Genomic DNA, 25641 nt, shown 5'->3' with positions numbered 1-25641 from the left:
TAACCAATGGTCTAAATTAGAAGCCGGGAGCACAACAAGGAAAAAGGGATGGGTACATTTTCTTTCTTAGGATAATTACGTCAGATGTGGGTTGCGGGGGGGGGGGGGGGGAGTGGCGCACCCCCTCAACCAACCCGCCAAACCTTAATCCACCTTAATAATGTACCGCTCCCCATGCATGTAATCGCTGTGAACTTCACATTCAGTCATCCTTTTATGGACATAACCCGCATAAAAATCCCTAGCTGCACTATTGAACAATAACCATGTATGGTGTTTACGTCAAATATAGATCTTCACACATGCAGGCTGGTGCACGCGATCCGCAATATTTGTATTACATATCATTCACATATGATACATACAATGAGATGCATGTCACTCTGAACCATTGTGAATACATCGACAAAACTCAATGACAATCTGGACATAGAGGTCTAACTTGCAAAGTTTATAACTTCCAGAGTTGCACAGAATGGATGGTAGCGGAAGATGGTGTGGTATGCCAGCTTGGTTGTTTACGGTGGCGCTCATGGCATTCACGGTTCATATCGCACAAGGAGAAGGTAAGTTAAAGGGATAGTCAACTTTATATTTGGAGTAAAAGATTTTTTCTTCAATGAAGTTGGGATAACTTTGTATAACCTTTTTTTATACAATGATTCTGACTACATCATTAGGCTAGTATATTCTCGATAGATAAAGGTTTAAGATTCTCATAAAATGTATTGATCAATCTAAAAAGTCACAGAGAGATAACTCTATAGTTCCTAAAAGATATAAATCATTATTTTCATAATCATTTCTTTTCCCGAAAAGAGGTTTAAACAAAAAACATTCCAAATTTATGAGTCAAAGTGTATTTGGAGTTGAATAGAAACTGTCTTTATTGTGCGGTTATCCATCATTGTTACAGCGCTTAGAGACTTCGGTGGTAAGCGCTTTATAAGTAAAGTTTTTATTATTATTATTGTTATCATAACCTGCTCTAAGAGTTTCTTTTTCAACTTTGGAACCGTCTGAAATTTTACAATCACATTTATTTTTTATTCTTCTTGTTAAAATACAGTACACCGTGTATTGGTTGATTACATACATGTACATGCATATACATATTAAATACACATGTGAACGTAAACAATAATTATCCAAATCAAAAATAAAATAAATCGATGGCTAGATTGCTCTATTCACAGCCATTGATATAAGGGTTCTGTTATATAGCGAACAATGCCTTATCGGTACCCGTTGGTCCCTCATTGTCCCCTTTTTCTTATGTTAACTGAGCGCTGATTTGATGAGATAGGCCTAACCACCTGTCAGTGACCATGCAAGGAGGTCTAATCCTTCCTGGCCAAACGTGTGCAGATATGCTTTAAAGGTCCAGAAATATTTAACCAGAAAATCAATACCAGAAAGTATTATAGCAAGGAAGAAGACACTGACGCAAGGAACACATCCAATTAAAATCCAAATTAAAATCAAACTTTGCCTCGTTTGCTTTCCTTGTGCGTTCCTTCTCAAACGGGATGACGAATTCTAAATTCTTGTTGTTTTTAAAGAAATAATTATTGTTACAGTAGTCAATGACTATATATTGTGAATATCTCCTTTCAATGTTCATGGGACCATCCCTAACATGTGGCAACTTATGTTAATACGGCATAACGTTCATACACTTTCATACCATTGCCTTGTGTGTTACATTATGTTATGTTAGACATGTTTACCCACTTTTTTGAATAAATAGATTGGGGATACATAACATCATCTGAGCAAACCAATTTGATTGGTCTATTTGCGACACCCCTTGCAGGGAATGCTGGTGTGACCATGCAGCTGCCTAAAAGTATATGTTGATGTGAATTGGCTATTAAAGCCACACTGTCCTACGTGTAGCTACTTGCTCCCTCTATATAGAAAACAATGCCTAATCGGTGACCATTGGTCCCCCATGATCCTCTTTTTCTTATGTTAATTGAGAGCTGAGTTGATGAGATAACCACCTGTCCAGTGACCTTGCAGGGTGGTCTAATCCCTCCTATAAAATAGTACAGATAAGCTTTAATTGTTCGCAGTTGCTCAATATATGTATAACAAATAAATATCCAGTCAATATAAATGTTATTGTTAGGACACAAATAAAGGCATTATTATGCCCCCGGAAAATTCATTATTATTTTTTTTCTTCTCAATTTAGATCCAGATACCACTCCACCGAATGTGACGTGTACTGACGTCACAACGAGGCCCTTTTTACCGAACAGTTTTCTTGGACTGAATGCGGGTGTTGAATACACGTACGAGGATTCAAACCCTGATCCCAGTGGGGTTACTTATAACGTAACCAAAGGACCAAGCGGAGATCTGTTCCCGCCCGGACGCACCCCGGTGACGATGTACGCGGTCGACATATTTGATAACGAGGCGACATGTCTTTTCTACGTGGAAAATACGCGTAAGTATCGAAATGGATCAATAGCCCACGAGCAAAGGCTCCCCCCCCCCCAGCTCCGGGGTGCGTTATTTTTTTCGGCGGCACAAATCGGGGTTAGGTGCGTGTTGAGCCTATGGGAAAGTTTAGGGTTAGGGTTAGGGTCAGGGTTAAATCAAGACCCTTTTTTAAAGCCCCAATCTGTGCCGCAGAAGAAAAAAACGCTTCCGGGGTCGGAGAGACCGCATTCATGTTCCCAAAATGTCCGGTAAAGAGGTACTTTTCACGCAACAAAAGTCCGGCTCGTAATACACACCAAAAAAAATCTGCCCGTATTGACTTTACACACCGGACTTAGGGGGTGTTTTCAAAGAGAGGGAACATGCACGCGTACCCTTAATAATACTGAGAGGGGGTGTGAGGGGGGGGGGGTTTCTCCCCCGCTTTGTATTAAGTTTGGGAAAAAGAAGCAATCCAGAGTTTTGAGAACGTAAAGGTCTGGCAGGTTTGTAGCGATTCACCAAAGAAATATTGTTATATTGAACAGTGCCACGAACACAATAAAACAATGGAGTACTTTAAGAACCAGACATATGACTGGATTGTTGGGGAGGTTAACAATTACCAGCAGCAGTATTCTAAATTGTATATTTGGCAAACTGAGTGAGAGAACGGTTGAACAAAAGAGTATTTTTTGGCCTAACACTTTATGAAACCAATGAGCCGGTACGGGAATTAACCTAGATATGTCATCCATTGTGTGCGTCAGATAAAATATTGCGAGCTGATTTTATAGTTATCAGTTCCGTTTTGCGTTCTAGTTTGATATTTATTATGACCGCATTTGGCATTTTGGGGGTTGGTGTGGAGGGTGTGACCGTGTGACTGGATGTAATGCATTCAATTTCAAAAGTTTGTGCATACAATTAATGTAATTTTAGACCTTATTTGAAGTAGCAGTTCTAAAGGGATTTTTTGTTGCTGGGGGGAGGGGGGGGGGGGGGGGGTTCTGGGCAGCTGAAGCTCCACCCCTTAAAAAAAAAACTTCAAGCCCTCAAATATTTCGCGAGGCCAATGCCCGGCCCCCCACTCAGGTTTCGAAATGACCGCATGCGCATGACGAAAACAGTCCATTTAAACTTCACCCCACTTTGGACCCGAAAGTGGGGTGCATTTTGGTGGTAAGCTCACCACGGAGCAAGAGAGAGTTAGAGTCCCTAATCTGCAGTGTAAACAAACTTTGCCAGGACATCACCAGCCCAACCTTGATAAGTACTGCTTGGAACTCCTCCATGATGTTCTAGTCTTATTCGCAGTCTCATATAGGTTCGGATTTTGTCCATTCTCATAGCTACCAGTATACATGGGAGATGCCAGTTTCATCTTCCTTGCTTCACTTTATAAGCATAGTTATATCAGGAACTTCCTGGTTATAATTATGTTCCTTTCAAGTTTCATCATAATTGTCTAGTTCGATATAGTACATGGACACAATTAAATATGATATTGTCTAAAATTGTCAAAAATATCTTAACATCAAAATGATTTCTGGTCATGTTTAACTATTTTAATTGAAGCCTTTTTACTTGATCTAATACTTTTATGAGGATGACATAGTCCGCAATAAACTTGACAAACATTATCATCCATACTATATGTCGGAGTTTATAACAATAATTACTCATGAACCTCACACTACAAGGACAACATTCATCCAGATTCTGAGATTGCTCATTCTCACGAAGCTTGGTGTACGCGAAGATATCGGGAAAGAAAGCGGTCTGTAATACCAGACACGCAAGTGGGGTATTTCGGTCCCCGTTCACCGAAAAGTGAGATTCTCCATTTGAAAGTCGGGTAAGGTCGACAAATATAGCCTCTGTTAAAGGCGTTACTCCGCCACCAAATTTATTCGCATAGACGAAATAAACTCGAACGCGTTTAGAAAAATGGTGTAGGCCTAGGCCTATAAGGAAAGGCCGGGAAAACATACATTTTGTTGGTTTGACCGTTAAATATTTTTGAGGTATTAAAGCAAGAATAGAACGTTGTAAATATTGTTTTCGTTACATTTATTCAGTGCGTAATCTGAAGGTCTACTCAACTTTCTTTGCCTATTTCTTGCCCCCCCCCCCCAAACGGCAGATCAAGGATTTGAAAATAGGGAGTGGCCGGGGCTCAGACGTCAAATTTGAAATAGGGGGGGGGGTGGTTGTTTAGGCAGACGGCATATTTCTTGGAATTCGTTATAAAGACGGTATTTAAAAAAATGATGATTCTGGCAAGATAAAAATTGAATTTCATCAAACTTTTATTTGATTTAATATGATCTGTACACGTATAGGATACAATATTTATTTCCCACAACACATCAAGCCGTGATGATTGAATGTCCATTGCATGTAACACGAAAGAAACAGAAACTCTCAAATCTACAATCCTTTAGAAAGATAATAATTAGCTGAGTGATTAGGGCATTACAAGACATCGAAGGACTTAATCTATTTTACAATAGTTGATGCAACCATAATGGAACATTATGCTTCTCGATACTGAGGATATGAAATTTCAGCACAAGAGTATTTGGTTTCAAAATTTTATAGCAGTTCATTAAAGAAACATTTCGATACTCACCTGTATAATAAATCTCTATGACAAGCTCATTTTTATCACGACAGTTAAACCTTTTCGCTTTTTGATACTTAAGATTGTTGAAGAATTGCCTAATTGACTGCTCGGATGATTTTTTACCATTCTCCGAAACCTCTTGGTTTTTTGCTCATGATTATAGCGCATTATTCTTTTTGTCACTGTATATTAATAAGCAAATACATATCTGCACAACGAACGTCTTTATGATTGTGATGTCCTCGTTTCGTTGTATGTTATAAATTCAATATCATGACGAGAAGTGCGTCAAAAATATCTTAACATCGAAATGATTTCTGGTCATTTTTAACTATTTTAATTGAAGCCTTTTTACTTGATCTAATACTTTTATGAGGATGACAAAGTCCGCAATAAACTTGACAAACATTATCATCCATACTATATGTCGGAGTTTATAACAATAATTACTCATGAACCTCACACTACAAGGACAACATTCATCCAGATTCTGAGATTGCTCATTCTCACGAAGCTTGGTGTACGCGAAGATATCGGGGAAAGAAAGCGGTCTGTAATACCAGACACGCAAGTGGGGTATTTCGGTCCCCGTTCACCGAAAAGTGAGATTCTCCATTTGAAAGTCGGGTAAGGTCGACAAATATAGCCTCTGTTAAAGGCGTTACTCCGCCACCAAATTTATTCGCATAGACGAAATAAACTTGAACGCGTTTAGAAAAATGGTGTAGGCCTAGGCCTATAAGGAAAGGCCGGGAAAACATACATTTTGTTGGTTTGACCGTTAAATATTTTTGAGGTATTAAAGCAAGAATAGAATGTTGTAAATATTGTTTTCGTTACATTTATTCAGTGCGTAATCTGAAGGTCTACTCAACTTTCCTTGCCTATTTCTTGCCCCCCCCCCCAAACGGCAGATCAAGGATTTGAAAATAGGGAGTGGCCGGGGCTCAGACGTCAAATTTGAAATAGGGGGGGGGGGGGGGTGGTTGTTTAGGCAGACGGCATATTTCTTGGAATTCGTTATAAAGACGGTATTTAAAAAAATGATGATTCTGGCAAGATAAGAATTGAATTTCATCAAACTTTTATTTGATTTAATATGATCTGTACACGTATAGGATACAATATTTATTTCCCCACAACACATCAAGCTGTGATGATTGAATGTCCATTGCATGTCACACGAAAGAAACAGAAACTCTCAAATCTACAATCCTTTAGAAAGATAATAATTAGCTGAGTGATTAGGGCATTACAAGACATCGAAGGACTTAATCTATTTTACAATAGTTGATGCAACCATAATGGAACATTATGCTTCTCGATATACTGAGGATATGAAATTTCAGCACAAGAGTATTTGGTTTCAAAATTTTATAGCAGTTCATTAAAGAAACATTTCGATGCTCACTTGTATGATAAATCTCTATGACAAGCTCATTTTTATTTACGACAGTTAAACCTTTTCACTTTTGGATACTTAAGATTGTTGAAGAATTGCCTAATTGACTGCTCGGATGATTTTTTACCATTCTCCGAAACCTCTTGGTTTTTTGCTCATGATTATAGCGCATTATTCTTTTTGTCACTGTATGTATTAATAAGCAAATACATATCTGCACAACGAACGTCTTTATGATTATGATGTCCTCGTTTCGTTGTATGTTATAAATTCAATATCATGACGAGAAGTGCGTCAAAAATATCTTAACATCGAAATGATTTCTGGTCATTTTTAACTATTTTAATTGAAGCCTTTTTACTTGATCTAATACTTTTATGAGGATGACAAAGTCCGCAATAAACTTGACAAACATTATTATCCATACTATATGTCGGAGTTTATAACAATAATTACTCATGAACCTCACACTACAAGGACAACATTCATCCAGATTCTGAGATTGCTCATTCTCACGAAGCTTGGTGTACGCGAAGATATCGGGAAAGAAAGCGGTCTGTAATACCAGACACGCAAGTGGGGTATTTCGGTCCCCGTTCACCGAAAAGTGAGATTCTCCATTTGAAAGTCGGGTGAGGTCGACAAATATAGCCTATGTTAAAGGCGTTACTCCACCACCCAATTCGGAAAAAAACTTGCCACATGCAGTATCGTGAATGCGCCCGGCACTCTGAGCGGCCGTTTTTCAGTGTATTTTCTTTTAGTGTTCTTAAAAATTCGCCGTGTCATTTGATCAAAGAGGTACTGGGCAAGCTTGCCTATTAAAGATTTGGTTCAATACATAAGACATCTAACCTTTATGTTTTAAGGTAATGATTATATTTATGCAGAAAAACTAAAATACTTGTGACAGTGCGATTATTTCAAGTCGCCCTTATTATGCAGCAACATGACCAATCAAAGTTTGGTCCAGTTAACGCATGTTGGTTGGTGGTTTTTTAAAAGTTTATTTGTCCAATTAACTTCTTTATCTTCTCAATGTTTCCTTTCCATGTTTCCTTTCCATCTTTCCTCATGTTTTTCACTATTATCACCTTTGTTCTATATACCTTTCGGCTGATATTATTCTTTATTTTTCTTCTTCTTTCAACATCTCTTTTCTAATTTTCATTATATATTTCTTTATTTTCTCCTAATTTTATCTTCTTTAGCCATCTTTCCTTATGCCCTTCTTTATTTTCTCCGTCTTTCTAATTTTCATCTTTCCTTATGTATTCCTCTATTTTCACCTTGTTTTATTCTCTCTATCTTTTCTCATGTATTTCTTTATTTCTAACCTTCATTATCTTCTGTTTCCATCTTTCCCTGTGTATTTCTTTTTAAACCTTCTTTTATCTTCCTTTTCCATCTTTCCTTATGTTATTCTTTATTTTCTCCTAATTTTATCTTTTCATCTTTCCTTATGTATTCCTCTATTTTCACCTTGTTTTATTCTCTCTATGTATTTATTTTTTTTCTAACCTTCTTTATCTTCTGTTTCCATCTTTCCTTATGTATTTCTTTTTAAACTTTTTATCTTCTTTTTCCATCTTTCCTTATGCTATTCTTTATTTTCTCTTCCTTCTTTCCCTCCATTTCCATCTTTCCTTATTATCACCCGTCTTTCCCTATTTTATCCTCCCTTTATATTTTCCTTCTGCATTTTTCCATTGCCAAGCACATCAATGTTCTCTTCTATACGTAAAAGAAAGTAGCTAGTACTTGCTATAAAAAAAATAATATGAAGTGAGACTTTAGACACACTGAATCCAGGCCTATTATAAATATAGGTGTAGGGTCTGCGATGAGAAGACTATGAATCTGGACTGGATATCAGATACCAGCTGGTAATCCCTTTATCAGTAACTAAGCTAAGATTGACCGCTGTCTCTCTCCCCATGGACCCTACTGGTAATCCCTTTATCAGTGGTCAGTGCTCCTATCAGATTATGGTAGCACCAGGAAAAGTGGTGAACTGGTGAGCAGAGCTCAAATGAGATGTTTTCCTAATGCGTGTTGCCAAAATGTCCGGTAAAGGGGTACTTTTCGTGCGACAAATTCCGGCCCGAGAATTGTAAAAAAAAAAGGGGTGTATTTGACTTTTCACCGGAGATTTCTTTAAAAAGGGGGTGTTTTTTCTTTTTTTCTCTCATCTCTTTGGACTCCTGAGAAATTATTCCGAATTTAGGGGGGTACATTGAGCATTTTTCCTGATTTAGGGGGGTCTCCAAGGCAGGAAAAGCCCGCGAAAAGCCCGCGAAAGGGGGGTTCGGAAATGTTGGCAGTCCTCAGATAGGGGGTGCTTTCAAAAAGAGGGAACGAGCATATGCGTACCCTAAATAACACTGAGTTGGGGGGGGGGGCCAATGTAGAAAATCAATACAAGAGCCCTAAGCCCCTGATGAGCTACTACCCCAAAAGATAATAGCTTCTATCTACTCTTCTAGCTCGGACCTCTATTTCAAAACCACCCCGTCTAACTTGCTCCCAAGTAAATGAATAACTCGATTTGTTTTCCTTCCTCTGTATAGTGACTGAGCTACCAGTGAATTGCCCAGACCTGAACAGAACGGTCGCCACTGACATGGGACTGCCCACATATTCTTACACCCCTTCCATAGAGGCCAGTGACGTCACAAAGTCCACTTCCGGGTACAGATACCACGGAGATGCAGTTTCTGTGGATCCTACAACGGCCATTGGTAGCAAGCTAGATGTCGGTACCCATCTAGACACAGTCTTGATTTCGGATGAGGTGCTGAGTAAGACGTGCATAGGGTATATTGTTGTACAGGGTAGGTTGTTTGAACTAAGAAAATGTCTGACTTATCTTAATGATAATCATCATAATGACAATACATTGGCGGATCTACGGGGGGGGGGGGGGGGGGGGTAATAAAAATGTGATGTGCATAGAAACACGTATAGATGCCAGGAAAACATCACTTAAGTGGTTTCAAAATAGCACCCCAAAAATTTCGCCTCGCCGCATCGTCATTGGGTCAAACCCCCCTTAGCAAAAAGCTATATCCGCCCCTGTAATATAATGGTAATGATGGTCATAACAATAAATTATACTCACTTTCAATGTTATTTCTATCATTAATATACTTACCATCATTATGTTAAACAATTTTGATTGTGATTACGATTATTATTATTGTTATCGTTATATTGCTATTATTGTTATTATTGTGGTCATTATTGGTGTCATGAGTGTTGCTTTTGTTTGCTATATTATAACTATATTCATGATACAATTATTAATGGTAATATCTTATCGCTATTTGTCTTTTTTTATCATCATTTGTTATTGTATTTATTTATTAATAGTAGTAGTAGTAGTAGTATAGTAGTAGAAGTATAATTGTTATTTTCAACAACCTCATCATTGGTAATATGATTATGATCCATATCATCATTTTGAATTAAATTCTTGTGATTGCTACATTAGTTAGTACATCGCGATGATTATTTATGTGTAATATCATATCTCCTTTCTGTACTTATTTGAAGTTCAATTAAATATCACGTGTCATTTATTTAAAAAAACGCTGTAATAAAGTTGTATATTATGTGGAGTCTACTATAAATGCCAGTTATATTTTTATTATTATAATCATTATTATCATTGAATCTAAATAGATATAGAAAAACCCAACGTGACCTGCCCGGCAGATATCACAGAGAGTTCGACCAATGTCATCCAATATTCTGCTAATGTATCTGACAATGTCGGTGCTTCCGTAACCTATTCCCCTGAGCCTGGTAGCAGATTTAATCCTGGTGTTACTGCGGTGTCTGTTGTGGCCCGTGATCAGGCTGGGCTTAATGACACCTGTAGCTTCGTGGTCCAAGTCAGCAGTAAGTTATATGTATTTAAACTCACTCGCATAAATTATTTGAATGTAGGCTTGCTGAGATATGGTGCGGTAAACCGCCGCGCGGTGATTTATTGTTTTATATGTTACGTGTAAATGAATGGCAATTGACTTCCGCCCCCGGCCCTACCCCATCACTCCGGGGCTTGAGGGACCCCCCCCCCACCCCCCACTAAGTGTTAGCATATGGTACGCGCATTCTTGTTCCATCCCTTTGCAAGCACCCCCTATCTCCAGTGTGTAAAGTCAATACGGGCCGGAATTGTGAAAGCACACTCTATCTCCAATGTGTATAAGTCAATACGGGCCGGACTTTGTTGCGTGAAAAGAACCCCTTTACCGGAGATTTTGGGAACAGATTAATGCGGTCAATCCGACCGCATTGTGGCGGATCCAGGGAGGGGGCCCCCTCCCCTAAGAAAAACAAAATAGAAAAAAAACAACACGTGAATTGTATCTGTATTTGGTGACGGGCCCCCTCCCCTGGGCCTCAAGGGGGGGGGGGGGGGTGCGAATTCTCAAATTTCCGGGGCCCCAAAAAAGTGCTCCCCCCTCGCTTATTCACCGGCTGTCTGTTTCGCCGCTAAATATTTTTTCACGAATTGGGCCCCCTCCCCTGCCGCCGGCTGGATCCGCCCCTGCGACCGCATTCCTGTTCACACGGAAACTTTCATTTCTTATACTATACCATATACTATAGCAAATCGTATTTAACCAGCCTTAATACAAAACGGTAAATTTTTAATAATAACCACACGATCATTTTCGACGAAGTCTCAATGAAGTTCGAATTATGTTTAATTATCATTTGTTCATCTTAAATCTTCAGTTAGCGAATTACCAGTGGAATATATTCCTCCTCAAGAAACTATCCAACTCGACTCTGCAGACGCGACCTGCCAATACCCACCTATAACAAAAGATGATCTAACCCTGATGGATTCGACATATCAGTTCTATGGTGACGTCACGGTTGCTGTCCTGTTTAATGGCACGGAGAATAATACCCTGTCTTTAGGAACGTACATCCTCACGATCTTCATTGATGATACTGTCTTTAACAAGACGTGCTTGACTGTGATACAAGTAGAGGAGAGGCCGTCTACAAACGGACGTTCGGGTAAGTTATTTTTATTGTTAGTGTCATCATCATCAACAACCTATAGTATAATTATATTTTTTATGATATCATTATAAAAAAAAATTGTCGTTAGTTAGTAGTAGCACCATGAGGCTGATGATTATCTCTGTGAAATATCTCCTTTTTGTGCTGATTTGAAGTTAAATTTTGTAAACGCTTTAATAAAGTTGTATTAGATAGCGTAATATCAATGCAAGTTATACTATTATCTTATTATTATCATTATGATTATTATAATTATTATTATTATTGTCATTATTTTTAAATCTGTATGAAAAACCCAACGTTACCTGCCCGGCAGATATCACAGAGAGTTCGACCAATGTTATCCAATATTCTGCCAATGTATCAGACAATGTTGGTGCTCCCGTAACCTATGCCCCTGAGCCTCGTGGTGATAGCAAAAGTTCGGGTAAGCGAAAAGAGTTTAAACAGGTCCCCATCGCATGAAGCTTGCCGTTGATGGTAATTTTGCCACAAATAGGAACTTCCATAGAAAGCTTGATTTATTGGGTTGTTGAGTTATGTTGCCATGGAGAAAATATGATGGCAAAGCAAGAAACTGAATTTAATGCAAAATGCTAAAATGTTCTGTTTTGATAAACTGGGATTTAAACTCTTAATTGTTGCTCGTTTAAATAATATAATATCATTTTGTATAATTCCTTGTACAATAATAGTGGTTAAATATTGTGCATAATTTCGAAAGAAAGTAAACGTTTTATATCAACTGAAATGAATAGAAGATAAGTCCATGAGTTGTCCCATTTTAACGTGCATTAACTCACTCTCTAAAAGCTCAAAATATAAAATCAGAATTTAAAGGGGCCGACGAGTGACAATATTTTCAAAATCATGAAACGGTATATTTTAAAGCCCCACTGTCCTACTTGTAGCTACTTGCTCTCTCTATATAGAAAACTTCCCCAATCGGTGCCTGTTGGTCCCCCATGATCCTCTTTTTCTTATGTTAGTTGAGAGCTGAGTTTAAGATAGCCACCTGTCAGTGACCTCGCTGTGTGGTCTAATCCCTTATTGCCCAGTAGTGTTGACGCTCTTTAAACGCTTTTGATAAACTGGATTTAACCTCTGTGGTGCGTGTTGACTGCCGCATGTTACAATTTTGTTAAAAATTTACCGTTTTAAAAATGTTGTCACTCCCCAGCCTTTTTAAATATCTACATGCATGAAACTACCACATTGTTCATTAAATTCTGTCCTTATAAATACTTTATCCTCATGCAGGCTTCTCCACAGCCGAGTTAGCCGTCAGTGTGATAGTCCCGTGCGCTGTTGTGCTGTTAGTCGTCTTTGTGATCGGGTTTAGGTAAGTAAAACAAAAAGAAAATGACAACTAAAGCCTAGTTCAGATATGCAGCGGTAGGCCACGCCTTTTTTTATAGTTATTTTTACAAAATTGTAATTCAGCTTATTGAATACACGCAAGTCATTTGTTACGCGCAGTTGCCGTTAATTTAAACAAAAACGCCTTTTTTTGTTTTAATAGTTATTTAAAAAAAATTGTAATTCTATTAAAACAGCTAAGTGAATAATACACGCAAGTCATTTTGTTGCGCGCAGTTGCCGTTAATCAAAAAAAATAAAAAATAAAATAAATAAAAACATACTTCAATTAACCGAAAAAAAAAAAATCAATGCTCAAACTGAAATTGAATGAATACGTCATTGATACCAGAGACAATACGACCCATGTAGATTAAAGGCTTCTTAAATCCTACGAGAAGATACAAATACGGTACTGTATCTCATAAATTTAGCCAGCTGGTGATATCAGCACGTTGATACATGCACGTTTTTGATGTTACTGTGGCGCCTGTTGTAGTATCATATCATTCCTCTCAACAGTGTTTACTACTACAAGAAAAGTAAGGAAAGACGGAAGATAAAAGTCAGTCGAACCGATGGAAAACAGAGTTCTAGCACGAAGACTTCAGATGTTTAGCAGCCAATTTCCTCCGTACTTTATGCATCTCGGCCAACGAGGGAAAGAAGACCCCGGCGATCCCGTATGCGACTGCCAATTTAAAGCTACTATTGAGCTCTGTGGATCTTTTGGCGAGAGATCATGGCTATAATAATATTCATTCCGGATTGTTTATCCTGCAGTAGATTGATTGTTTGAATCAGTAAAATTAAAACAACCTCACAAAAATAACAACACTTCATTATTGTGCTTGGCAGACATTTTAACAGTCTTGTGCCCATGCATGCATGGTCCTCCTAAGAAATTCATAATGAATCCGCAAAGTGATTAAGGTGCATTTCAGTCAATCGAATTGATTTAAAATTGTAATTATTGACTATGACGTAACGTACTGAACGCTTAACATTTCGACACCGTATGACAAGTCTGTTGCAAATAAATATAATTGATGTGTATTCATGAGTACGAATACAACGGAGGGTTTGCAAAATTATTATAGGCTCTAATTTTATGTCATATTCACATGCATGTCAAGTATGCAATTTAAGTACACTTGAGGAAAGAAGACTAGTACTGTGTATACAATTTGCAAAATCTTTAGCAACTCACCCAGCATGCCAGAACTGGCTACCTTCAACAACAAAAATTAGAATGTCATTACGTCAGACTCCTACATATCATAATTTCAAATGCAAAACCAATCGCTTCAAAAATAGCCCTTTACCATATTTGATCAATCTAATTAACCATAATTAAATGCTTTTTTAACTACATGTTAATTTTCAAACACAGTACTAGTCTTCACCTTAGTCGTGTTTAGTCTTAAAACCCAATGTATTCATTCTAAACGAAAGTATAAATCTTTCTTTTGTTATATTTTGAATGTATTTTTAACAATCTTTTTAACGTGTAAATATTTAAAAATGCAACATGTCACTTTATTATTATGTCAGCATGTAAACATGAATAATCCAGCTTCTGCTGCTTTTCATGTAAAATGACAATTATGATGCATGTACTTTGAAATTAAATAATAAACCATTATTGAATTGAATTGAATTGAATTGAGGTCACATAATGATTCTTCCTCATGATTTTAACAGGCATATTGACACTTGTTGCTGTGTGGATTTTCATTTGACTTTGTAAATGTAGATTATTCTAGGTGAAAAGTGGCAGTATATGGGTATTGGGGGTATTTCTGAGTACCGAAGCTGTGACATCATAAAAATATATTTCAGAATTTCTATTTTTTTCTTCTTCATTTTCCAAAAAAAGCATCAAAAATAGTGTCCGAATGTGAAAAACCAATTGAATATGTTAAGTATTGGCTGAGATATGACCATCTGAATAAGTAGATGTCCTATAGGAACTCAGTGTTATATTGCTCTGACTCGTAATGTAATGAACCTGAGCACTAACACGGTTCCTATAGGACACATATTTATTCAGATGTTCATATCTCAACCAATACTTAATATATTCAATTGGTTTTCGACATTCGGACATTATTTTTGATGCTCTTTCGAAAAATGAAGAAAAAATTGAGAAATTCTAAAAAAAGATTTTTGCTGACGTCACACTTCACCACTCATCCATATTGTCTTCGTGCAAATTTAAAAGTCCCTATTCGTTGGCAATGGGAGCCGTGATTGCGGCAAGTGCGACATAGGTATTGGCGTACGGGTATGGCGCGCCATTTGACCAATAACCCAGATAAACACTGTTTATCGCCGATGAACAATGTTTATCGAGCGAAAAACAATGTTTATCGAGCGATAAACAGTGTTTATCGTGAGAAACTCTGTATATCGACTGATAAACACAGTTTCTCTCTATAAACACTGTTTATCGACGATGAACAATGTTTATCTGGGTTATTGGTCAATTGGCGCGCCATATACGGGCACGTTCTCGCAAAGGGGAGGAGGGAGGAGAGGGCTGACAACTGTTATCTGAGCATCCACTCCTCAGTTTCTAAATATCTGTCACTCTTTGTCGTGAAAAAAATAACAAATTTCATATCTAAGCACCCCGAATATTCAATATAATATTGAGTTGGTGGTTTTGTGAATATTGGAACTTTAGCTTCTTGAAAGAGAAGGTTGAATTATGGTGAAGGTGAACGACAATTTGTAAGCTTTGTCATGCTTTTCATGTCAGTTTGGATTAATATTCCTTTTTTTTTAATGTCTCCTGAAAAGGATGGATCGTCAAATGTGTGATTTTATAACAGTACTATCATTTTCATTATCTTTATAACATTTAATCATTTTAAACATTTTTGTATGTATTTAAATGTATTATGAAGAGTTATTATGACATGCCTATATATATTCCTAAAACCTAGAAATTCTTCAATGCATCACAATTCGGCATATTTTAATATTATAGATTTTAAAGCAAATTGACTCTTCTTTTCGAAGAGAAGTTATACCAGAACATGAAATAATCATGCACCTATAGATACGAGACGAAAATGCAACTGGTATTGTTATGATCTCTTTTAATAGTTTATGATGACTGTATCCGCGTATATGGTTTATTAGATTATTTTGTACGTTGAATGTGGTTTATCAGTAATTTAGTTTGTTTTCTTATTCACTTCTCATTCCGTATCTCATCTTTGTTAGTTCTTCGCCATCAATAATTTGTGGATATTTGAGTGGAAAATAAATAAAATAAAATAATATAAAAATATCTCCTAAGGCAGATATGACGTTGCAAATCCGAGGCTTTTTTTTGTATTAGCACGTAAAGTAGATAGGCTTCACATGTCTTTATCTCTTACCACAGAGGTCAGTGAATACGAACACGTTTAAATACACCATATTTAACACCATTCATTCACACGTTTAAAAAAATTAAAACAAAATAGAAGCGTGGCTTTGTATGTTTGAGGGTGGCGGTTTAATGCACCATATCTGAACAAGCTTTAAATCTGCTGAAGTGGTGCGTCTATACTGTTATACAGCTGTTTTCAACACTTTGCAATATTTTGTAAAACTGTTCTTATATACAAGTATTTTGTAAAAGTAATAAACATTGTGTTGTTTTTAACAAAAAATGAATCCCATTCGATATGACGTTGATGTTTATTTCTAGACGTAATGTATTCAATAATTATATAGCAAGATATCAGATGATCTACGAATCAGCTATTAATTACGCCTACTTCATAATGTATGTAAATTTCGATCATATTTATTAAACATACATAACTAGAAATTCAATGCGTTAAATTAGCGAGTTATGGCGAGTTGTGGTGAGTTGCCTCAAAGAGGCACTCGCAATAACTCGCGAACGATTCGGTATGGCTTAGCGTAACTCTTTACAACATTCCACGACTCTCCCCGAAGTCGCGAGCAGCTCCAAACTTTTGAACATGTTCAAAAAATTTACCCGATTCGTTGTAATTCGAGGTGAACTCGCCTACACTCGTAATATACTCGCATTACTCGTAACAAGCTCGCGCTGCACTCAGTGTACATGTGTGCTTCTCGCCAATGTGTGACGTCACATCGATTTTAACTGTCAATACAAAATCTCTTTATTGTTCTTTAGATTTTTTTAAAAACCTATTCATCATTATTTTGTTTATCCTTTTTTTTATGTTGTTGTAGATAAAATAATTTTCGTGAGCACAGGTTCAGGTGTTTTGTTCCCCCAAGAGTATTATTTCAATTGAATGTTCTTGGAAATATACGAGTTCCGAGCAGCGGCAAAAATAAAGAATTAATTCACTTCATGTATGCCAAAAAGAGCTTATTATTGCCATTGTTTGTTTTGATTTATAACCAGTCAAAATGTTGTTACCCGCTGTCAAAATTACTTCATCAATCATTTTAATCCACAAAACTGAATCCTTATTACGATTACATGATAGCTGTGTTGCTGGTGGTCATAATGTCAAGTAGAATAAATCTGTTTGAAATTGAGTTTGGTGATTGCTCACATTACCACTTTTTCTTTATTTAATACAGGAGCAGCTTCAATCAATTTGATCCGCTTCAAATTAAAAGGTCTCTAAAAGCATCAATGATATTGAATTATTTAACGTAATTTATTTTCATATTTATTCATTCATTCAGCTATTTATAATTGTCATAAAAACAATGTACATACATGTACAGCGTTAATATAATCAGTACATAGATTTCAAAATAGCTATACTATGCAAACAGATCTGTGATTAGCCAGATAAAGCTGTAAAAGAAAAAAGGAATTATACTAATTCTCTTTACATCAGATGAAATAATAGCAATTAGAACCTCATTGTTGATTGTTCCTCCTCGTCTGTGATTGACATCCTTCCTCATGACAGATATCTCTTCAGATAAGACAAACAAAACTAAGAATTATGCACTTTCATTTCAATTCCAATACACCGTATGCCCTTACTCATTTCCTGCAACTCGCGCCTTCGTATAGGTTATAAACCAGGAAAAAGCATGGTAGCAAGCAGGTATCGAATCTCTGTAAAACGAAACAATGCATGAAATGTAGGCAAGATATTGGTCAACGAACTCGCACTTTCTTCCTCAGTAAAGTCATTTTGGATGATGCCCCCCCCCCTTTCATGGTAACGCAAACCAAGACCTTCCGTACTAAAGGTATATGGAAAACAGTTGGAAATGTTTTGCCCCTCCTGAGGCTAAGGTTTGGATATGCCACTGGAGATGTTTTCAGGAAAACACTGACAAAGATCAGTCATGATTGTTGTGTACATCATACAGCTAAGAAATTATCTACAATAATAATATTTCATCAAAACAAACGAAACACACGTGTTCATACACACATAGTCACTTCATACACACACACACGGCAATATGCAGTCAACGTGCTGCAAGGAGAGTCGGATATTTAAACCCCTGAACAAGATAGTCTTGCAACTTTCCTTCAGGAAAATTAAAAGGATAATTACTCCTCTGATAGAACACGTATTTCAAAATACAATAACAACAACTAACATTAAAGATATAGACCAGTTTTGGAAACGGTCCCCTCTCAAAAAATGAAACGGAAGCTCTTATTACCAATCATGTGAAAGAACATGCTTAGACTAATCAGTGATGATACAAATTTTGGCGGGAAACCGCCTACTAATTGAAATATTTGGTAAATTATCATATTGATCCGGCCTGGATAGATATCGCGAATCCACTTCAACACTGAACATTTGGGCATATATTTGTGCTTTTTGCGAATTTAGGTTGAAGTATTGCCATCTAAACCTCTAAAGGAAATATTTAAACAATATTAAACGGATATTTTGCACCCAAAACCCTTGAACCGCAATTGTACCACTACCGGTCTTTATATTTCATCGTCTAAATCATCTAAATAATTTGAGTAAAACAAAAGTTAAGACTTCTTGAAATGGCGAATACGCAAAGATCATCACATTAGAAAGAAAAAAAATTCTCGTTTTGTTCTGATACGAAAATCGACATACATTTGACTTACATGTTTATATATTTAGTAAGGAAAACTTCTAAATGACTTTTCTATGTTCTTGTTTACTTTCATTATATAGTTTATGTTATATTATATGTAATATAGTATAGTACCAACAATTCTTGCAAAACACAGTGAACCAGACTAGATTAGCACTTGTGCTAACTTCTAGTACCCCCTTTAACAACGAAAGTGTACACATAATCGTTTCTTTCATTATTTTGTATATAACATATTTTGTAAAACAGTGTTTAGCTTATTCATATGTAATGTTATTTATCTTGTGTTATAATTTTATAATTATGTAATGATGATTGATACATTATGTTTTACTTGTTGTTATTGTTGTTATTTAAAAAAGAAAATCAAACAACTAAAACTCAAACTAGGACCGGGAAAGATAAACACCAGCTGCTCCCGACCCCCTCTTCCACCCCCTACTGAAAAGTAATGTCTAGAACTCTCCCCCCCCCCCGCCAATTTCTAGTAATATTCTGAAGGCTTCATTCCACTAGATAGACAGCCCAAGAGACCGGTAGCACATTAAACCCACAATAACGGTCTCGCGGACTTTCTGAAAACTTTTTCTAACAATTCACAAGACCGAGACGACGAGACCGAACTTGTGATAGGAAATAAAGAGTGTGGTGTTACAATAATGATTTACTGCCAAGTGTGTACAAAAGAACTTTCACACGCAACGCCGACTGAAGATGGGATTTTGGGATCTTGTATCACGATAAATATCCCAGGTCTACATAATAAAAACAAAACATTCGACACCTACTTATTCCATTTATATAGATTTCTATTTTCTGCTGGTATTGGCATTGGCAGAGAGCCTGCACTTTATCTAGAGAATTTAGATTCAATCCAAGGCCGTAACATCTGCGGAAACCAATTTCCGTTATTTATTTAGAAATTAGCTCAGTCTAGCGTAAAATAATGCCATCCGATTAAAGAGACCCACACCGATAATGTCATCATAAAAAAAATCATGCACATATCATGCAATTATAATTTTGAATAATATTTTCAAATCGTGTACTTTTGTATACGCACTGCAGGGACGGCACATTTAAAACACTGCATTTTAATTTGTCTCGTTGGTGTCTTTTGGTAGGCCCTACATAAAAAGCATGATTTAAAACATCCCCATTGACATTTGTGTTATGTGCATTATTGTCCAAAATGTGTTTGCTTAAATGTCTTTTTTAATGTTTATTTTGGCAGTTGCTTTTCAAAATAACGGTGGAGTACAATCTTGCCCTACCCCGTCTCTCTCCTTTTGGGTCTTGTGAAAAGTTATCCGAGAGTTAAAGGAACAAATCAGTCTCTGTTTCCCTCGAGACCTCGATACGTATTTCGAGGCGCCCCGGGATAGGACTCTGATAACGTTGACAAAAGCACCATGAGATGGACTTTATTTGGTGTCACTCGAATTTTTCATTGAAACTGTATTTGGTTGGGTAATCCCTTTGGCGGCTCAATCAGGAGGCTATACTGGATGGTAGGTGATATGTCATACATTTATTTGTACACACAACCGTCATGTGCTTTTAAATATTCAATGAAAATTCCGTTTGACTAATGAAAGGCATTTGTCTTAAACTGTAAGTATAAACTCTAGGAAATATCCGAGTCCCGAGCAGCGGCAAAAACAAAAATTCAATTCACTTCATGTATGCAAAAAGAGCTAATTATTGCCATTATTTGTTTTGATTTATAACCAGTAAAACAACTGTTACCCGCTGTCAAACGTACTTCATCAATCATTTAAAACCACAGAACTGAACCCTTATTACGATTGCATGATAGCTGTGTTGCTGGTGGTCATAATGTCAAGTAGATTAAATATGTTAACAAATTGAAATTGGTGGGTGCTCACAATACCACTGTTTCGTTATTACATACAGGAGCAGTGATTGGGAATAAAGAGTGGGGTGTTATAATTATGATTTACTACCAAGTGCGTACAAGAGAACTTTCACACGCAAGGCAAACTGAAGATGTGATTTGGGCATCTTGTTTCAGGTTATTATCCCATGTCAATATAATAAATGCAACGAATTCGAGACCTGTAAATTACATTAATAACAATTTCGATTTTGTGCTGGTATTGGCATTGGCAGTTGCTCTTTTAAATACAATTCTTTCCATAATTTTGTTTAAATTCATTCGTAATCAATACAAATTATATTTAGAAATACAGTTGTTTTTTATCTTGACATAATTCAATACATTTTCAATACAAAGATTGTACGATTGATGAACAAAAAATGAAATCAGAGGTTACATAAAATAAATAACCCCATCCTACTAAACACACTACTACCATCACACCCTGCCACCACGCGACACAAGCACGCACATACGCAAACACGCGCACACACGCATGGACACACACTCTCGAGCGTGCACGCACGCACACATTACATATTGCAGATAATTCATTGTTTACTTCACTGAATTTCCATTTTTGTCTTCATCATTAATTTGGACAGAATCACAGAAGATGTACACACATTTTTAAATGTTCATAAATGAGAGATAAACTCTCAATTTTAAACAACTATTATGTTTCCTTGGTTTGTCACATCTCGTTCATCTAATTTTCATTATGCGTCGTTGTCTGAAGCATGTGAAAAACATAGAGTGAAAGGCATCTCGATATGTATATGTCACATCCATGTTTAATTGCAGAAAACAAGGCATTACCTCTTTCAATCAATATTTTTCCTTTCCTGAATTTCTAATTCACCATGCAACAAATTGTTTCTTGGATCTTGTGATGATCGAAATTTAAATAAAGGAAAGATGCAAATTGTAGGATCTCTTCCTTTGCCTGCTTTCAGTCATCCCCACACTATCCAGACAAAAATTGACTACTGATGCAGATGATCTGTGCTGGAAAGCGATCACCTGCAATGATGGAGGTGGTGGTGGAGATGGGGCAATGGCGTATCAATCATCTGGTGGAGCTACTGACGTAGCTTCCCCTTCAAGGGCCAGGGAAAACACGCAACTTGCAATGGGGGTACAAGAAAGTGGCTGGCCAGATACATTTCATGAACCTCTGTTTCGGGAGGATGCCGCCCCTCTCATTTTTTAATTTCTAGATATGCCTCTGGGGATATGCACAGTTAGGTATAGGGTTTAAGATCAAATGATCGCTCAAATGAATTATTGATACTTAGCTCAACGCATGCAATAACTGCCTGTTTTGAACTTAGATCCAATCCAAGGCCGAAACATCAGCGCAAAACAATTTTTGTTCGTTTTTCGAAATTAGCTCTAGTCAAGCGTAAAATAATGCCATCCGATTAAAGAGACGCCCACCGAGAATATCATGAGAAAAAAAATCATGAAATTAAAATATTGGATAATATTTTCAAAGTGTACTTTTGTATACGCACTGTCTAGGGCGCGTTAACAGGACATCAATAAGAGCAGGGTCGGTACGTTTAAAACAATGTGTTTCTGAACGCTTTTAAGAAAAATGCATTTTAATTCACCCGTTTTTTTTTTTTTTTTGTTACATAAAAAGCGTAATTCAAAACATCCCTATTGATATTTGTGTTATGTGCATTATTGTCCAAGATGTGTTTTCGCTTACATTTCTTGTTTCTTATATTTATTTCATACATAATTCCACAGTTGCTTATCAAAATAACATGGAGTAACATCTTTATCCACCCTGCCTCTCTCCTTTTGGGTCTTTTAAAAAGTTATTCGAGGGTTAAAGAAAATATCAGTCTCTGTTTCCCCCGAGACCTCGAGACGTATCTTGAGGCGCCCCGAGATATGACTCTGATAACTTTGACGAAAGCACCACGAGATGGACTTTATTTGGTGTCACTTGATTTTTTTGCAGCTCAATCAGGAAGCTATACTGGGATGGTAGGTGATATGTCATACATTTGTTCGTACACACAACCATCATGTGCTTTTAATTATTCAATGAAAATTCTGTTTGACTAATGAAAGGCATGTGTTTAAAACTGGAAGTACAAGCTTTAGGAAGTATCCGAGTCCCGAGCAGCGGCAAAAACGGAAATTGTATTTACTTCATGTATGCAAAAAAGAGCTAGTTATTGCCATTATTTCTTTTGATTTATAACCAGTAAAACAACTGTTACCCGCTGTCAAACTTACTTCATCAATTATTTTAATCCACAGAACTGAATCATTATTGCGACTGCATGATAGCTGTGTTGCTGGTGGTCATAATGTCAAGTAGATTAAATATGTTAGAAAATTGAAACTGGTGATTGCTCACATTACCACTGTTTATTTTTTTCATACAGGAGCAGTGGTTGGTTATAATGAGTGTGGTGCTAAAATTATGATTTACTACCAAGTGCGTACAAGAGAACCTCCACACGCAAGGCAGACTGAAGATGTGATTTGGGCATCTTGTTTCACGGTTATTATTCCATATCAATATAATAAATGTAACGAATTCGTGACCTGTAAATCACATTTATAACGATTTCGAAATTGTGCTGGTGTTGGCATTGGCAGTTGCTCTTTTAAATACAATTATTTCAATATTTTTTTTTTTTATTCATTCCTAGTCAATACAAATTATTTTTAGAAATACAGTTGTTTTTCATAACGACATAATTAAATACATTTTCAATACATAGATTGTATGATTGATGAGCAAAAAATGAAATCAGTTGTAACATAAAATAAATCACCCTCCCACCGTGCGACACACGACACGCACACACACACATGCACACACACACACACACACACACACCCATACACACACACGCACACGTACACACACACACTCTGTCTGTGTGTGTGTGTCTCTCTCTCAGTCAGAATATGTTTATCCCTGTCAAATGTTCCTTGTTCGTCATTCGTCATTCTAGTTTGTCGAATTCTGAAACAGAGTCGAGCAAAATATCTGGTATCTGTTGTTGCTGCCGTGCAGACGGCCTCATCTGTTGGTCACATCTATTCTGTTAGAAAATACTTTATTACCAGCCTACATTGTATTTAACTGATCGCTGAGAAGTGACTAACTTTTGTTTATAACTATATAAGTGGCCCAAACATTGTGGAGCGGTGTGAATCTGCAGCGCTTTGTAAACGGAAGGAAAAAGCGCTATATCAAATATCTTTTGATTGATTGATTGATTATAATAAGGCTGTGCATTGTCAAAGATGAAAAGTGGATTCGTTAGAAGACAACTTATGCGAACTTGCTTCGTGCTTTCGAGTAAGTATATATAGTTGATCTTATTATTTTCTTTTGGATATGATATACATGCGTTACCCTCCTATACAATATAAAGGCTTTATATTCTTTCCCTTTCTCCTCTTTTTTTAAATAGAAAAATGAGCTTATTCATAGTAAAACTCGATCAGGAATATCATTGTTAAGAAGAAAAGAATACTATTTTAAAGTTCCTTCAGACCTTTACTAAATCCTAGTTTCAAAGTAAAGTGTGTCATTTCCATAATAATCAATTCAAGATTTAATAACAAACGGTTTTCTCTTTTTGCAAAAAGTAACCGTTCAACTTTATATTTTAATGCATTCTATTTAAAGGTTCTGGACGTTTTGTTCATGTAAAAACACCGTTATAACACAAGATATTTTTGTCATTCTAGTAAACTGTTTAGTTTTTTTTAGGCTTTTACACCCTTGCAACCTTGTATGTTCTCTCTCTCTTTCTCTCTATCCAACACGCGCACAACACATACACGCGTGCGCATTATCGATCGTCCGAGACCAACTGCAAGAAAACACACCTTTTGTCCAAGGACGAAATTTACTTCCGAGGACGTAACATGCTGTCCTCGGGAGTAATAGACGTGCAAAAGGATATTCTACGTCCGAGGGTGCATCTGACCTTAAATAAGGCCTGTCCTCGGATGTTCGAAAAGAAAAGAATCGACACACTTAACACTCCCGTTGGTATATCGTCGTGTGTGTCTTGAAATGTTAAGAGCGCCCCCTGCGGACACACAGATCCTCGGGATTGATCGTTGTGAGCTAGCGCGCGCGAGCTTGCAAAAATGCAGCGCAGCTAGCTGGCGCGTTGTATTAGAAGCGCGAGACTCGACCGTGTCGTCGATGACCGATCGTGCGCGCGGGACTAGAACGGTGGCTTATTTCACGATTTGGCCCTTATTGGAACGATGCCGATGGCAAAGGTAAGAAATTTAGTATTGTTTCAATGTGCTACTAGCCTACCGTATGCAAATTTAATTGATGAAATAATGCAAGAGAGGAGAAATATAGAATTTTCTAACATTTTGTGAAGCCCAGTCCCACATGTACAATTTTTTGTGCAGCTTTCATTTCTCCTATAAGGAGAAGGCGGACATCCAAAAATGTTGTGAAAAATGAAAATTCATATTGTATTCACATGGTACGTGAAAGAAAATTGCCCAAAAATATCATAAGTTTTGAAATAAGGCCAATTGACAATTAAACAAAATGTCCACTTATGTTTGAAAATGACCATTTATGGAAATTTGAGCTGTGTTACCTATTCAATACAATGTCCTTATAACTTTGCGCAATCTTGATCTGTGTGAAATACCTTTGCAATATAAAGTCCTCATGTGTTGCTGCAAACTTGATTTGCGTTTCCTATATATCAATGCTCGTAAGTTTACAGAAACTTGATCAGGAAAAAAGTGTTCTTCTTGAACGACAATGGGGATGAAACTTTCCGAGTGGAC

At 36.8% G+C, this 25641-nt stretch overlaps 1 protein-coding gene across 4 annotated transcripts; it reads left to right on the top strand.

The window, feature by feature from the left end:
- Positions 1 to 281: 281 nt before the first annotated feature.
- On the top strand, positions 282 to 14529 carry LOC105444743. Of its 4 annotated transcripts, none has more exons than XM_030989678.1 (8): positions 282 to 566; positions 2201 to 2458; positions 9035 to 9298; positions 10149 to 10367; positions 11214 to 11504; positions 11827 to 11937; positions 12771 to 12852; positions 13392 to 14529. In XM_030989678.1, the coding sequence occupies exons 1-8, from the start codon at positions 476 to 478 to the stop codon at positions 13486 to 13488; spliced, it is 1413 nt and encodes a 470-aa protein (XP_030845538.1). In that variant the 5' UTR covers positions 282 to 475; the 3' UTR covers positions 13489 to 14529. The 4 variants fall into 4 exon arrangements, with proteins under 4 accessions (XP_030845538.1, XP_030845540.1, XP_030845539.1 ...); XM_030989679.1 differs by having other exon boundaries at positions 283 to 566; positions 12783 to 12852; XM_030989680.1 differs by lacking the exon at positions 11827 to 11937.
- Positions 14530 to 25641: the final 11112 nt, after the last annotated feature.

This window comes from Strongylocentrotus purpuratus, unplaced genomic scaffold (genome assembly GCF_000002235.5).
Source record: "Strongylocentrotus purpuratus isolate Spur 01 unplaced genomic scaffold, Spur_5.0 spur5_scaffold_18, whole genome shotgun sequence".
NCBI lineage: Eukaryota > Metazoa > Echinodermata > Echinoidea > Camarodonta > Strongylocentrotidae > Strongylocentrotus > Strongylocentrotus purpuratus.
Note: the sequence above shows the minus strand (reverse complement) of the source record. Positions and strands in the feature narration are given on the sequence as shown.

Excerpts from the sequence above, each read along its gene's own strand:
- LOC105444743 (XM_030989678.1), top strand. The coding sequence starts at position 476 with ATGGATGGTAGCGGAAGATGGTGTGGTATGCCAGCTTGGTTGTTTACG. Across the intron at positions 567-2,200 it reads TCATATCGCACAAGGAGAAG|ATCCAGATACCACTCCACCG; the intron begins GTAAGTTAAAGG and ends TTCTCAATTTAG. Across the intron at positions 10,368-11,213 it reads CTTCGTGGTCCAAGTCAGCA|TTAGCGAATTACCAGTGGAA; the intron begins GTAAGTTATATG and ends TTAAATCTTCAG.